This window comes from Lampris incognitus, chromosome 14 (genome assembly GCF_029633865.1).
Source record: "Lampris incognitus isolate fLamInc1 chromosome 14, fLamInc1.hap2, whole genome shotgun sequence".
Lineage (NCBI taxonomy): Eukaryota > Metazoa > Chordata > Actinopteri > Lampriformes > Lampridae > Lampris > Lampris incognitus.
The window spans coordinates 46,346,958-46,364,251 of record NC_079224.1 but is presented as its reverse complement, the minus strand read 5'-3'; the positions used below and the strand labels follow the sequence as shown (position 1 = coordinate 46,364,251).

At 45.1% G+C, this 17,294-nt stretch overlaps 1 protein-coding gene across 1 annotated transcript in view; it reads right to left on the bottom strand.

Annotated features, from left to right (window-relative positions):
• myo10 (myosin X) overlaps positions 1-17,294 on the bottom strand; it is a 204,031-nt gene that overhangs the window by 87,942 nt on the left and 98,795 nt on the right. Inside the window, exon 4 of the mRNA XM_056292618.1 lies at positions 7,313-7,500. Within this exon, the coding sequence (XP_056148593.1) occupies positions 7,313-7,500 (188 nt within the window). The remainder of the gene's footprint in view (positions 1-7,312; positions 7,501-17,294) is intronic.

Below are 17,294 nucleotides of genomic sequence, written 5' to 3'. Positions count from 1 at the left end.
GTGCTGTTACGGGTGCTGCTAGCCGGGCTGCCACCGAGTCGCTGGCTGTGAGCGTCTCCTCCCGTCCTGACGCTGAGCAGGAAGGAGGTGACAGTTTGGTTCTGTGGGTGTAACAGGCAGCACCTCCATCGACTACAGGGAGGACTTGACCAGTAGCGATGACACATGAACAACACCACCCACAGAGTGTCCCTTTGACTCTCCTTCACGTGCAGGACTCTACCGTACCGTCTGAGCCTGTTTTCTACCCGAGACAGCGAGGTTTTAATTATTCTATTTATTTGTTTTTGCACTACAGGAAGTCTGTTAATTCCCAACACGCCGGGTCTCCTGGCTTGCTTAGGTATGGTTGGATATGCGGCCACGGTTCGAGTTCCCGGGTCCGTTTTGTAGGTTTTCTCTTAGCTTCTAGTCGCAGGTCGTTTCCTGTGCGAGTGTCCCAACAAGTCACAGCCACAGGCTCGGTGCTATATCCAACCTCACTTGGCCGAGAGAATCTGAGAAATCTGGGAAATTAGTTTAGATTTTATTTTGTTTAGTCATCTCACATTCCTCTACAGCTCACAGCACTGCTGGGTTTCTATTCCCCCCCCCTTTTCTCTCCAGTTGTACCCGGCCAATCATCCCTCTCTTCCGAGCCGTCCCGGTCTCTGCTCCGCCCCCTCTGCCGAGCCGGGGAGGGCTGCAGACTACCACATGCCTCCTCCCATACATGTGGAGTCACCAGCCGCTTCTTTTCACCTGACAGTGAGGAGTTTCACCAGGGGGATGTAGCACATGGGAGGATCACACTATTCCCCCCAGTTCCCCACCCCCCCGAACAGGCACCCCAGCCGACCAGAGGAGGCGCTAGTGCAGCGAGCAGGACACATACCCACATCCGGCTTCCCACCCGCAGACACGGCCAATTGTGTGTGTAGGGGCGCCCGACCAAGCCGAAGGTAACATGGGGATTCGAACCCGCGATCCGCGTGTTGGCATTGGAATAGACCACTGCGCTACCTGGACTGGTTTTCTATTCTGAGACGTATGCCAGCCAAACAATCAGGATGGTTTATACCTGGAATAACAGGTGAATGTGAACTGGGAGAAAAGAAAGCCAGCAGCACTGGTGGCACCTGAGGACCTGATTGAGAACTACTGGTCTGATGAGAAAGACCGGACTGGACTCGCTGATCGGTTTGCATTTCTGACATGCAAGGAGATGCAAGACGTCTGTCAGCTGCTACAGCTTGCCTGCACTCAATCCATTTAATGTGAGGAGGGGGAAAACTCCCAGAATGCATTTCCTCTGCAGCGTTCCCAGCATCTTCCTCTGACCTGCAGCGTCATTCACCTGAGGAAACCGGCTGCACAAAATCCAATGCCCGTGTTTGTCACAAACCAGAACGGTCTGGTTTTTATGTAGCCGCTGCAATCATGCTGCCCTTTCCAAACCAAGACGTTAAAAATAATGGGAGTATTTTACTGGGCCCATTCATTCCCATGATGCACTCTGTCTCTGTCCCTCCATGTTGTTCTGGTTCTGTTCAAATCGAATGAGATTTTTCACATTAATCCAGCAGACATGGATCCAGATGTGTCCTGAGTTTTGCAGCGATGTTCAAAATGGGACTTGTTTGCTTGAGGACACATGTGACCCTAGATGACATGTCTGATAAACTGGGCCGGGAATCGGGCTCACCGGAACTTCTGGAGGGGCAACAGGTCAAGAGAGGAACTGCTGCATCTGTGTGTGAAACCAGGTCCGGGTTCATTCACAGAAAACTCCGGATGAATACCAGACTTTACTCAGTTTACTTTACTCAATTTACATAACTTCAGATGAACTGATGGATTTAAATCAACCTCATACATTCACACAAATAATGCAAAAACAATGCAAAATAAAAACCTAGCTATAAAATAAAAACCTAAATATAAAATAAAAACCGAGATATAAAATAAAACCTAGATATAAAATAAAAACCTAAATATAAAATAAAAACCTAATATAAAATAAAACCGAGATATAAAATAAAAACCTAAATATAAAATAAAAACCAAGATATAAAATAAAAACCGAGATATAAAATAAAAACCTAAATATAACATAAAACCGAGATATAAAATAAAAACCTAAATATAAAATAAAAACCGAGATATAAAATAAAACCCGAGATACAAAATAAAAACCTAAATATAAAATAAAAACCGAGATATAAAATAAAAACCTAAATATAAAATAAAACCGAGATATAAAATAAAAACAGAGATATAAAATAAAAACCTAAATATAAAATAAAAACCTAAATATAAAACAAAAACCTAAATATAAAATAAAAACCGATATAAAATAAAAACCTAGATATGAAATAAAAAACCTAAATATAAAATAAAAACCTAAATATAAAATAAAGTGAGATATAAAATAAAAACCGAAATATAAAATAAAAACCGAGATATAAAATAAAAACCGAAATATAAAATAAAAACCGAGATATAAAATAAAAACCGAAATATAAAATAAAAACCGATATAAAATAAAAACCTAGATATAAAATAAAAACCTAAATATAAAATAAAGTGAGATATAAAATAAAAACCGAAATATAAAATAAAAACCGAGATATAAAATAAAAACCGAAATATAAAATAAAAACCGAGATATAAAATAAAAACCGAAATATAAAATAAAAACCGAGATATAAAATACAAACCTAAATATAAAATAAAATCCGAGATATAAAATACAAACCTAAATATAAAATAAAAACCGAGATATAAAATAAAAACCGAGATATAAAATACAAATCTAGATGCAAAATAAATCTCAATCTTCTGCTCGGTGCTTCAAGATCAGCATTAACGCAGCTGATTGCATCTGCCTCGCTCAGCTTGGCTCTGGAGGTTTCATGGTGGTTAATGGTAGTTTGTGGTGCTTCATCAGGAGGTTCAGAGGGAGGTCTTGCTGGGGGGGAGGGGGGGTCCATTAAACTCCTGTTAGAAAGCGGTCTGGGAGGTCTTCGCTTGGCTGAAAAACGCAGAGTCGCGCTGACGAGCGTTAATGAGCAGATGCCTTGTATTACGCCTGAGTGCTGCCTCCTTCTTTATCGCCACCTCCTGCTATTCCTCCTACTCCAGCATGCTCCCTCGGCCAGAAGTGCCTGTGTCTGATTACCCACAATCCTTCAATCCGAGGAGAAAGCTTCCTGCCCCGCCTGAAAATGCCAGCTCGCGATTTATAGCGCCTCACACACACACACACAGACACACACACAGACACACACACACACACACACACACACACACACACAGACACACACACACACAGACACACACACACACTGCAGTGATGGCAGCTTGGTACTGGGTGTGAGGGGGGTGGAGGTGACACGTTTCATGTTTTACGATGGAAACCAGACAAAAGCAGCAAGGAGACCATGCCCAGGGTCTGCTCCAGATGGCTGTAGTGTTCCACGTGTGTGTGTGTGTGTGTGTGTGTGTGTGTGTGTGTGTGTGTGTGTGTGTGTGTGTGTGTGTGTGTGTGTTTGTGTTCAGGCTGATATCCAACACATATCAGACGGGGTCATGTGGAGCAGATGAGCTTCAGCAGCAGGTCTCTGACAGGTGAAGAGCTGACAGAAGCAGAGGAGAGTCACCCAGGAGACATTTAACAAAGAACCCAACCACCGGACCAAGATTTGAAGGGCAACGTCTAATGCGGTGTGGGACGTCGCCCCGAGCGACCTGGAGTTGGAATTCGGATCAGGAACACTTTGTCGTTTCCTTTCCCCCAGCAGTGCAACACTAACACAAAAACACATATCCAAAAACTACAACAACACACATACTACTACTACTGCTAGTATTACTACTGCCAGTACTGCTACTACTACTACTCCCGGATGCCCCCGTTAGGGGGCGCCACAGCAGATCATCCGTTTCCATGGTTTCCTGTCCTCTGCATCTTCCACTGTCACACCAGCCACCTGCATGTCCTCCCTCACGGCAGCTCCATACTCAGCATCCTTCCCCCGGTATACCCAGCACCTCTCCTCCACACGCGTCCAAACCATCTCCACCTTGTCTCCCATGTTTGTCTCCAAACCGTCCAACCTGAGCTGTCCCACACATACTACTAACTAACACATACTATGTATATCTAAACTATACTAAACAAATCACTGTGCAGGAGAACGAACACCGGCCAGCATATGACTGTCGGAACTACTGGAATATAATACATCGGATCGGAAAAAACACTATATATATATATATATATATATATATATATATAGCATCAATAGTGTTGTTAGTGCTCAACTAATGAGGAGCGGGATATCGCCACGGATACAGGAAAAAAGATTTTAATATATTGCAGTACAGGCCTGTTTCATGCCTCTCACACTCATCAGCTGCTGGTATATCTATATATACGTATATATATATATATATATATATATATAGATATATACAGAGAGAGAGAGATGTGTGTGTGTATTTTTTATCCCCGTGTGGAATTGCTGTTCCTCTGTGCTTTTGTGAAGAGCTCTGTAACCGTGCTTGAACAACTACATGAATGACACGTTTACTCCCTTGTGTCGATTGAAGCAACTTCTAAGTACATTTGTAACATTTTCAAATTGCTCACAGGTTCAGGTGGAATTTTCCATCCATTAATTAAACTTGTTGCCATCTGTCCTCATTTAAATACACACAGGTGTGACTTCGCCTGGGGTGTTGCCGGGGGCAACTGTCCATCAATCTACTGCTTCGCCCTAACCCGGGTTGACCTTGACCAATGACAGCATGAATCACTGGGCTGGGAGCGGGGCCTAAAGCTCTCTCTGGGCTGGGGGCGGGGCCTAAAGCTCTCTCTTTAAGAAAGAACACCAATGGACGGGTTTGTTGTGTATTTCACATATTTCAGCGGACGTGTTGGAACATTTTACACTTCGGGCTGTCGTCTTTACCCAGTTAGCAGAGGAGTCAGCCGTGACCGTCTTTCTTACAACCCACATCAAACCTGCACTGTGTGACTTTATGAGGACTGATCTTTAATCTACTAGTTCAGTTCTAAATCACAGGGATTTAAAATTTAAAATAAGACTCATGTCTTTACCAACCCACTACACAAGTAACCTAATGTAAACCGTTATAATGGCAGGTTGGGGGCCACTTCTCGTAACTTCTGGTAAGAAGTGTACAGATACTCTCTGCAGAACAACAGAGCAGAGTCTATTACTATTATTATTGTTATTATTATTATTATTATTATTATTATGTCCCCTGTTCTCTGCAACCATGCTGGCATCAGTCTGCAGGAAGTGGTTACACAATGGTCAGATTGTCTGCAGGGCAAGTTAGTGTTTGTCCCTCACTGTGAACACCTTCAAACTGCCAGACACACAACACAGACACACAACACAGACACACAACCATCCACAAAAAAAGTATTCTTACAGTCTACACCAGGAGCGCTCAAAGTCCGGACCTCAATAGACAGACAGACAGACAGACAGACAGATAATCTGTCTGTCTTGCTGTTTTTTTTAATCTAACCCAATCTGCACATCAGGTGTTGGTTGTTTTTATGCAGCTTTATCACCAGACACTGCAGAGTAGAGTGTGTTAGATGTCAGATTAGATGTTATATTACATGTCAGATTAGATGTCAGATTAGATGTCCGATTAGATGGCAGATAAAATGTTAAATTAGATATCAGATTAGATGTCCGATTAGATGGCAGATAAAATGTTAAATTAGATGGCAGATTAGATGGCAGATTAATGTTATATTAGATGTCAGATTAGATGTTATATTAGATGTTATATTAGATGTCAGATTAGATGTTACATTAGATGTTATATTAGATGGCAGATTAGATGTTACATTAGATGTTATATTAGATGTCAGATTAGATGTTATATTAGATGTTATATTAGATGTCAGATTAGATGTTATATTAGATGTTATATTAGATGTCAGATTAGATGTTACATTAGATGTTATATTAGATGTCAGATTAGATGTTATATTACATGTCAGATTAGATGTCAGATTAGATGTCCGATTAGATGGCAGATAAAATGTTATATTAGATGGCAGATTAGATGTTACATTAGATGGCAGATCAGATGTTATATTAGATGTTACATTAGATGTCAGATTAGATGTTATATTAGATGTTACATTAGATGTTACATTAGATGTCAGATTAGATGTTATATTAGATGTCAGATTAGATGTTACATTAGATGTCAGATTAGATGTTACATTAGATGTTATATTAGATGTCAGATTAGTTGTTAGATTAGATGTCAGATTAGATGTTACATTAGATGTCAGATTAGATGTTACATTAGATGTTATATTAGATGTTATATTAGATGTCAGATTAGTTGTTAGATTAGATGTCAGATTAGATGTTACATTAGATGTCAGATTAGATGTCAGATTAGATGTTACATTAGATGTTATATTAGATGGCAGATTATACGTTATATTAGATGTCAGATTAGATGTTATATTAGATGTCAGATTAGATGTTATATTAGATGTCAGATTAGATGTTATATTAGATGGCAGATTATACGTTATATTAGATGTCAGATTAGATGTTATATTAGATGTCAGATTAGATGTTATATTAGATGGCAGATTATACGTTATATTAGATGTCAGATTAGATGTTATATTAGATGTCAGATTAGATGTTATATTAGATGGCAGATTAGATGTTATATTAGATGGCAGATTATACGTTATATTAGATGTCAGATTAGATGTTATATTAGATGTCAGATTAGATGTTATATTAGATGGCAGATTATACGTTATATTAGATGTCAGATTAGATGTTATATTAGATGTCAGATTAGATGTTATATTAGATGTCAGATTAGATGTTATATTAGATGTCAGATTAGATGTTATATTAGATGTCAGATTAGATGTTATATTAGATGGCAGATTAGATGTTACATTAGATGTTATATTAGATGTTAGATTAGATGTTATATTAGATGTCAGATTAGATGTCAGATTAGATGTTACATTAGATGGCAGATTAGATGTTACATTAGATGTTATATTAGATGTCAGATTAGATGTTATATTAGATGTCAGATTAGATGTTATATTAGATGGCAGATTAGATGTTATATTAGATGTTACATTAGGTGTCAGATTAGATGTTACATTATATATCAGATTAGATGTTACATTAGATGTTATATTAGATGTCAGATTAGATGTTACATTAGATGTTATATTAGATGGCAGATTATACGTTATATTAGATGTCAGATTAGATGTTAGCTTTCTTACCTGATGAGGACACACTGGTTCTGCAGCCGGCTCCACAGTGAGCGGTAACACTCATTGGCCACGGCGAAGATGTGCGGCGGTATCTCTCCCAGCCGGCATCGGCGGTACTGCTCCACCGCCACACTGTCGTACAGCTCAGGGACTGGCTGGTAGGGATTCACCGCTGCCAGGATGGAGCCAATGTACGTCTGGGATGGAGAGGAGGACATTTACATGAACATGGGACATGAAAAACAAGAACCAATCAAGATATCAAGAAATGGATTACTATAATGGTGTTTAATGGAACAGAGCCGTTTGATTATCCAGTTGTACAAACATTATTTGTACGTCCATGTTTTTCTGGTACAGTAGCGAATTCAGGGGGCAGCCAGGAACCGCCGCAGCCGGGACGCGAACCCGGGTCTCCCGCACCACGGGCGACTACGTTAACCAGTCGTCTAAAGGGTCCGACCCGGCTGCTCCCTGAATACACCGGTGTCAGAAGTGGGATGGTGAGACCGTGAGGCCGCCGGACAAGCGTGCGCCCAGAGGCGTGAGGGAAGTGATATGCTGAAGCGTGGGGACGCGCTTCTTGAAGGAGAGGGGTACTGTAACGACCACAGATGTGTACACTCACTAGCCCGTTGGCTAACGGGTCGGCCCTTTTAGGCGACCGGTTAGCGTTCCCTGCTCCGCCTGTCCCGCTTCGCTCGCCAAACCGCCTTCGTATCTCAAAGCAAAACAAACCAAACTGCTGAAATAGCCGCTCGCGGCGGTAGCTGATGGATCAGAGAGGAGGCCCATCAGCATTCTTCTGGGAGGAACCGGCCGTGTGGCGGTGGTGGTCCCCATCGGCCTCGAGGGTCCGACACGTGAAGCTGTAGCGGAGCGTTCGTCTGACTGGGGATCCTACACAGGGGGTCCTGTAAAACCATGACGCTGTAAAACAACCCTCCTCATCCTCAGTGAGGGAAGCTGCGCAGAGATGCTAGGGACGTCTAAAGCCTGAAGGTGGCGCACTCTGACGCCATCTTTACCAACATTCTAATACGATTGTCGTTCGTCTTTTCACATGTGGACTCGTGTACCGTTATGGTTGACGGAATCTCTCGAACCGGTTTCGAAGGATCTGCAGTAGAAAATACTGAGATGGCAGATTACAGACCAGAACCCAGGGGCGACGACACGGAGCACCTGTACTTCCAACACCAGCACCCCTGAAGCCCATCTGATTAAAGTGTGTTAACCAGGAGGCAGCAGCATTCATCTGCCATTTCATTCCATGCACCTGCACACAAGAAATGAAACGACACATGGTTTCCCCCACAGCACTGCAACACAAACACAACTCAGCCCACAGCAGTGCAACACAAACACAACCCAGCCCACAGCAGTGCAACACAAACACAACCCAGCCCACAGCACTGCAACACAAACACAACTCAGCCCACAGCGGTGCAACACAAACACAACCCAACCCACAGCACTGCAACACCAACACAACCCAGCCAACAGCAGTGCAACACAAACACAACCCAGCTCACAGCACTGCAACACAAACACAACCCAGCCCACAGCAGTGCAACACAAACACAACCCAGCCAACAGCAGTGCAACACAAACACAACCCAACTCACAGCACTGCAACACAAACACAACCCAGCTCACAGCACTGCAACAAAAACACAACCCAGCCCACAGCAGTGCAACACAAACACAACCCAACTCACAGCACTGCAACACAAACACAACCCAGCTCACAGCACTGCAACACAAACACAACCCAGCCCACAGCAGTGCAACACAAACACAAAAACACACATCCAAACTACAAGAACACACATATCCAAACCACAAAAAAACTACAAAACACATACTATATCCACCATATCAAAAACAAAAATTCACTGTCCAAGAGAACGAAAGCCAAGATGACTGTCAGAACTGTCGGTCTGCATGGGCTAGCAGTTAGCTTAGCCTTCGCCACTTCCACGCCCTGTCAAGACTGCCCTCAGTATTTCCTCCTGAGGTGCAGCTCCAGGCAGGACTGTGGTCCCTGGGCCCACCGGACGCAGCAGACCAACTCCCCCAGCCGATCCAACGCCAGCTCTCCCAACCAGACACCTTCGAAACACCTCCCTGCACTCCACACCAAACACATAGCCAAACACCACTACGCGAGGCCGCCGCCAGACCGCCCTCGGTGTTATCGGAACTGCTGGTCTGCATGGGCTAGCAGTTAGCTTAGCCTGCCCCGCTTCCGCGTCCTGTCAGATCGCCCTCGGTGTTTCCAGGCTCCTTCAGCCAATCCAACGCCAGCTCTCCCAGCCAGACACCCTCGGCACACCTCCTCGCACTCCTCACGACGACACTAAAACACAGTCAACACTAGGACAGGCCGTTGCCAGGCCGCCCTCGGTGTTATCCGAACTGCCAGTCTGCCCAGCTTCCACGTCCTATCAGACCGCCCTCGGCGTTTCCTCTTCGGGCGAAGCTCCAGGCAGCACCGTGGTCCCTGGACCCACAGGACGCAGCAGACCAAGCTCTCCCAGCCGATCCAGCGCCAGCTCTCCCAGCCAGCAAACGAAGCCAATTAAGATGCAGACATGGACAAAGACACTGCATCGACGGTACTGGGTGAGACTGCTGCAAACGTGAATTCGCGCCGCCATCTTCCCACACCGGAAGCGGAAGTGTAAATGTAAACGTCCTGACACAGCAGATTACTCTGGTATGATCATGGCGTGAGTTTAATGTTCACCACTGCAGTCATGTCACAGTATTGTTGTTTCACTTTGGCATAAAACCAGAGTGAAACAACAATACTGTTTCTATCTCTTCTACTGCCCCCCCCCCACACACACACACAAACTTTTACGAGCATTAACAAACTATTAGCTCTATCTACCCGTCTGTCTGTCTAAATGCTATGCAATGAGAGATTTTATAGCTATGAGAAACCATAAAACATCATGCATCCACTACAGTTAAACCCTTCATGGTTCAGAGGACGACGAGGAGAGAAGATGCAAAGTTTCCTCTAAAGAAAATAAAAACAGGCAAACAAGCCAAGTGATTCCTGTTTCTAGGGACTGTCAGCTTGTAATCGTCCTCTCAGATGAGCCTTTTAAACTGACCTGCTCTGTTCATTCAACTGACCCACTGACACGCCGGCCTGTCCCCGTGCAAATACATTTGAATGGCAGCTGAGGCGATGGCGTTTACATGACCCGTCCTGCACAACCGCCACCGCCATCTTCTGCAAGCAGAGAGCACCCAGACGAAGTGTGAGTGTGTGTGTATGTGTGTGTGTAGGTAGACATGTCATGTAAACTTGAACATGTCCTGTATGTTTTGCACAGAGCTGTTCGAGCGCTGTTGAGACACCTGAAGACAGGACTGTTCTTCCTGCAGCTGCTGACTGTAAACACTGTACATCTGCATCGCTTCTTTATGCTCACATGCAGCTTCGTTACAGCTCACATGCAGCATCTTTACACTCACATGCAGCTTCTTTACACTCACATGCAGCTTCTTTACACTCACATGCAGCTTCTTTACGCTCACATGCAGCTTCTTTACACTCACATGCAGCTTCCTTACACTCACATGCAGCTTCTTTACGCTCACATGCAGCTTCTTTACACTCACATGCAGCTTCTTTACACTCACATGCAGCTTCCTTACACTCACATGCAGCTTCTTTACGCTCACATGCAGCTTCTTTACACTCACATGCAGCTTCCTTACACTCACATGCAGCTTCTTTACGTTCACATGCAGCTTCTTTACACTCACATGCAGCTTCTTTACGCTCACATGCAGCTTCTTTACACTCACATGCAGCTTCCTTACACTCACATGCAGCTTCTTTACGCTCACATGCAGCTTCTTTACACTCACATGCAGCTTCTTTACACTCACATGCAGCTTCCTTACACTCACATGCAGCTTCTTTACACTCACATGCAGCTTCTTTAAACTCACATGCAGCTTCCTTACACTCACATGCAGCTTCTTTACGCTCACATGCAGCTTCTTTACGCTCACATGCAGCTTCTTTACGGCTCACATGCAGCTTCTTTACGCTCACATGCAGCTTCTTTACGCTCACATGCAGCTTCTTTACGGCTCACATGCAGCTTCTTTACGGCTCACATGCAGCTTCTTTACGGCTCACATGCAGCATCTTTACGGCTCACATGCAGCATCTTTACGCTCACATGCAGCTTCTTTACGGCTCACATGCAGCATCTTTACGGCTCACATGCAGCTTCTTTACGGCTCACGTGCAGCATCTTTACGGCTCACGTGCAGCATCTTTACGGCTCACGTGCAGCATCTTTGCGGCTTACATGCAGCTTCTCTACACTCACATGCAGCTGCGTTACGTTCACATGCAGATTCGTTACGCTCACATGCAGCTTCTTTATGCTCACATGCAGCTTCTTTACGGCTTACATGCAGCTTCTTTACGGCTTACATGCAGCTTCTTTACACTCACATGCAGCATCTTTACTGCTCACATGCAGCTTCTTTATGCTCACATGCAGCTTCTTCACGCTCACATGCAGCGCTCAGTTCATCATGACACCATCCATCCATCCATCCATCCAATATCCATCCATCCATTATCCAAAGTGCTTATCCTGCTCTGAGGGTCGCAGGGATGCTGGAGCCTATCCCAGCAGTCATTGGGTGGCAGGCGGGGAGACACCCTGGACAGGCCGCCAGGCCATCGAAGGGCTGAGAAACTACTCATCCCTATTAAATATCCTGTAATTTCTACGTAGTTTTTACCCTCTAAGTATGTGTCTGTAGCTAATGCTATGGGACTGCCTTTGCAGAAGAAGTTGGTCCTAATCAGTTTGGATTTTACTCCTATTCGAAACATATTCTGAATTCTGAAACATATTCTGAATCATCATGACACCTTTATGTTTAAATGTAAGCTTGACAAAGTGGGAATCTGATCTGTGTTTTTGGATGTTCCTCTCTCCTCTGTCCAGACCAGACAGACATCTCTAGTATTAAGAGTCTGAAGGCTATCGGGGCAGAATGATAAGATTTGCCCCATCGTCCAGAACACTTCCAGGAAAAAACATCATCAAGAAACAGGAGTCACAGGTGTCCGGGTGGCGTGGCGGTCTATTCCGTTGCCTACCAATACAGGGATCGACGGTTCAAATCCCCGTGTCACCTCCGGCTTGGTCGGGCATCCCTACAGACACAACTGGTCATGTGTGGGTGGGTGGGAAGCCGGATGTGGATATGTGTCCTGGTTGCTGCACTAGTGCCTCCTCTGGTCGGTCGGGGCGGAACTGGGGGGAATAGCATGTTCCTCCCACGCCCTACGTCCCCATGGCGAAACTCCTCACTGTCAGGTGAAAAGAAGCAGCTGGTGACTCCACATGTACCGGAGGAGGCATGTAGTAGTCTGCAGCCCTCCCCGGACCGGCAGAGGGGGTGGAGCAGCGACTGGGATGGCTCGGAAGAGTGGGTAAATTGCCAAGTACAATTGGGGAGGGGGATCCAAAAAATAAAAATAGGAGTCACAACGGCCTTTCGGCAAAACCAAAATGGCGGCAGGGGAGTAGGCGTCCATGTCGATGTAAGCCATAGGAATGTGGCCTTTCAACTCCATGAATTACAACCATTTGGCCTCCATTAGACCCTCTCCAACCTGCTGGGGAACAGTTTCCACCCCAGGTGAAAACCAATCGCCTGTGACACTCATCATCTGCCCCGCGCCGGCGTCCCGAGGGCAGTAATTTGACATGATTAGCGGTGTGCCACCTTTCTAAACAACACCAGGGGCAATACCGCAGGGGTGACGCAAGAAATACGATATTTCCATTCACATATTTTCGTTTCAAGGCCTTTAAAGCTCCACTCCAGCGCCTCAGGGTTCAGCCGGAGTTTCTGGTGAACACACCAGCAGAAGGCCGCTGTACAAAGACACACACCAGCAGTTACTGGGATCAAACTTGTGAACATGTTGGTCACGTGACAGTCTGGTCCATATAAAATACAAGTATGCAGTTATATAGTGTGGATTCAGTAGGCCGCCGTCGCCCGCCGGACGACTCGGGCCTCCTCACTCGCTGGGTTTTAGCTGAAGCCCCACCGCCGCTCTGTTGACTGAGAGCCGTCACTCACCGCTCGCCGTGACACTGAAGAACGCAAAGCAGACGGCTTCAAACCAAGACGCCCCACACCCGCCGGCTTCCCGAGACGGAGCCGGATAACCGGATCCGGAGGGAAATGAGCTCCAGATGGTGATGGAGGCCCAGAGCCGGGCCGCACCGGCGGAACGCCTGAGCGAGTGAATGACAGCAGGAAATGTAAAAGAACGAGACACAAGAAGAGAGAATGTGCAGCCGCCGTGTCACCAAGACCAGCTCCCGCCTCTTTGTCGCCCTGGGCAACGGAGCTGATCGGAGCACCCACTGACCGGGTGCTCCGGTTTCCTACCACAGTCCCAACACATGTAGGTCAGGTGAATCGGCCGTACGAAATTGTGCCTTGGTGTGTGTGTGTGTGTGTGTTGTAACATGTGACTTCCTGTGACCACATGAAAGCCCCTCGGCAGACAGACTGGGGCTGTTAAAGACGACACTACGGTTCATAACATGACCACATGTGACTGTACAGTGTTTCCAGGATCATCACTGACGTTACTTCCTCATTCCTGACAGAGGATTCATCAATAACTACAGAGGATTCATCAATAACTGACAGAGGATTCATCAATAACTACAGAGGATTCATCAATAACTACAGAGGATTCATCAATAACTAAAGAGGATTCATCAATAACTGGCAGAGGATTCATCAATAACTGGCAGAGGATTCATCAACAACTGGCAGAGGATTCATCAATAACTGCAGAGGATTCATCAATAACTACAGAGGATTCATCAATAACTGACAGAGGATTCATCAATAACTGCAGAGGATTCATCAATAACTGCAGAGGATTCATCAATAACTAAAGAGGATTCATCAATAACTGGCAGAGGATTCATCAATAACTACAGAGGATTCATCAATAACTGACAGAGGATTCATCAATAACTGCAGAGGATTCATCAATAACTGGCAGAGGATTCATCAATAACTGCAGAGGATTCATCAATAACTACAGAGGATTCATCAATAACTGACAGAGGATTCATCAATAACTGCAGAGGATTCATCAATAACTGACAGAGGATTCATCAATAACTACAGAGGATTCATCAATAACTACAGAGGATTCATCAATAACTGCAGAGGATTCATCAATAAGTGCAGAGGATTCATCAATAACTGCAGAGGATTCATCAATAACTGCAGAGGATTCATCAATAACTACAGAGGATTCATCAATAACTGACAGAGGATTCATCAATAACTGGCAGAGGATTCATCAATAAGTGCAGAGGATTCATCAATAACTGCAGAGGATTCATCAATAACTGACAGAGGATTCATCAATAAGTGCAGAGGATTCATCAATAACTGGCAGAGGATTCATCAATAACTGCAGAGGATTCATCAATAACTACAGAGGATTCGTCAATAACTACAGAGGATTCATCAATAACTGCAGAGGATTCATCAATAACTGGCAGAGGATTCATCAATAACTGGCAGAGGATTCATCAATAACTGGCAGAGGATTCATCAATAACTGCAGAGGATTCATCAATAACTGGCAGAGGATTCATCAATAACTGCAGAGGATTCATCAATAACTACAGAGGATTCATCAATAACTACAGAGGATTCATCAATAACTACAGAGGATTCATCAATAACTGCAGAGGATTCATCAATAACTGCAGAGGATTCATCAATAACTGGCAGAGGATTCATCAATAACTGGCAGAGGATTCATCAATAACTGCAGAGGATTCATCAATAACTGCAGAGGATTCATCAATAACTACAGAGGATTCATCAATAACTGCAGAGGATTCATCAATAACTGGCAGAGGATTCATCAATAAGTGCAGAGGATTCATCAATAACTGCAGAGGATTCATCAATAACTGCAGAGGATTCATCAATAACTACAGAGGATTCATCAATAACTGCAGATTACATCATCCAGTGGGGGCAGAAGAGGAGGACAGGTTTTCTTTTTAACGTTAACTGCATGTGATGGTTCTGATGACTTGATGTTGTCTTATGTCCTCACGGCTGTAAAATAAACAAAACAAAACAAAACAAAAGAAAACTTGTGTGTTTCAACACAGCGTTTCCTTCGTGGGAGTAAACCAGGACACTGACGAGAGTGGTGGGGATGAGACACGTCGCTACCGACACCACGACACACACACACACACACACACACACCAAGCCCTGTGGAATGATAAGCCCTCGCTGAGACCCCCCGCTGAGAGGGGGGGTGGAGGGGGAGAGAGAGAGAGAGCGAGGGGAGGGAGTGAGGGGGAGACAGGGAGAGACAGAGAGAGAGGGGGAAGGGGGAGAGAGAGAGCAAGAGAGGAGAAGCAAGAGAGAGAGAAAGAGGGGGGAAGAGAGCGAGGGGGAAGAGGGGGGGGAGGGAGAGAGGGGAGAGAGAGAGAGAGAGAGAGAGAGAGAGAGAGAGAGAGAGAGAGAGAGAGAGAGAGAGAGAGGGGAAGCAAGAGAGAGAGAAAGAGGGGGGAAGATAGCGAGGGGGAAGAGGGGGGGAGAGGGAGAGAGAGAGAGAGAGAGAGAGAGAGAGAGAGAGAGAGAGAGAGAGAGAGAGCAGAGAGAGGAGAAAGCAGGAGAGAGAGAAAGAGGGGGGAAGAAAGCGAGGGGGAAGAGAGAGAGAGAGAGAGAGAGAGAGAGAGAGAGAGAGAGAGAGAGAGAGAGAGAGAGAGAGAGAGAGAGAGAGAGAGAGACAGAGAGAGAGAGAGAGACAGAGAGAGAGCAAGACGGAGAAAGAGGGGGGAAGAGAGAGACAAGAGCGAGAGAGAGAGAGAGAGAGAGAGAGAGAGAGAGAGAGAGAGAGAGAGAGAGAGAGAGAGAGAGAGAGAGAGAGAGAGCAAGAGAGGGGAAGCAAGAGAGAGAGAAAGAGGGGGGAAGAGAGCGAGGGGGAAGGGGGGGAGAGAGAGAGAGAGAGAGAGAGAGAGAGAGAGAGAGAGAGAGAGAGAGAGAGAGAGAGAGAGAGAGAGAGAGAGAGAGAGAGATTTTGAATGGAGTAGGGGTGATTACACTGGAATCTCCAGTAAGAGGAAGAGAGCGAGAGAGAGAGAGAGAGAGAGAGAGAGAGAGAGAGAGAGAGAGAGAGAGAGAGAGAGAGAGAGAGAGAGAGAGAGAGAGAGATTTTGAATGGAGTAGGGGTGATTACACTGGAATCTCCAGTAAGAGGAAGAGAGTGAGAAAGACGGTGTGCGTGTGTGTGTGTGTCTGTGTGTGTGCGTGTGTGTGTGTGTGTGTCTGTGTGTGTGCGTGTGTGTGTGTGTGTGTGCGTGAGAGGAGATGAGTGAGGCCAGCACTCTGCAGCACAGCTGGTTATAATCAAAGCCTAAAGGTTCGAGCTGCATTCTGGACCCCCATCAGTCAGCCTGCAGGCCTGGACTTCAGGGTGCTAATGCTACAGCTAATTAACAATGAGGGCTCAAGACCCGCCCCCAAACACTTGTGATAGGTCAAAGGTTAATTGTAAGCATCTGCTCTGAAGAGGTTAAAGAGGAAAGGACGAGTGACAGCTGTCCTGTAAAACAACTGTCTTCCATACAGACAGACAGACAGACAGACAGACAGACAGACAGACAGACAGACAGATAGATAGATAGATAGATAGATAGATAGATAGATAGATAGATAGATAGATAGATAGATAGATAGATAGATAGATAGAAAGATAGATAGATAGATAGACAGACAGACAGACAGACAGACAGACAGACAGACAGACGGACAGACAGATAGATATATAGATAGAGACAGACAGACAGACAGATAGACAGACAGACAGATAGACAGACAGATTATCTAGATAGATAGACAGACAGACAGACAGACA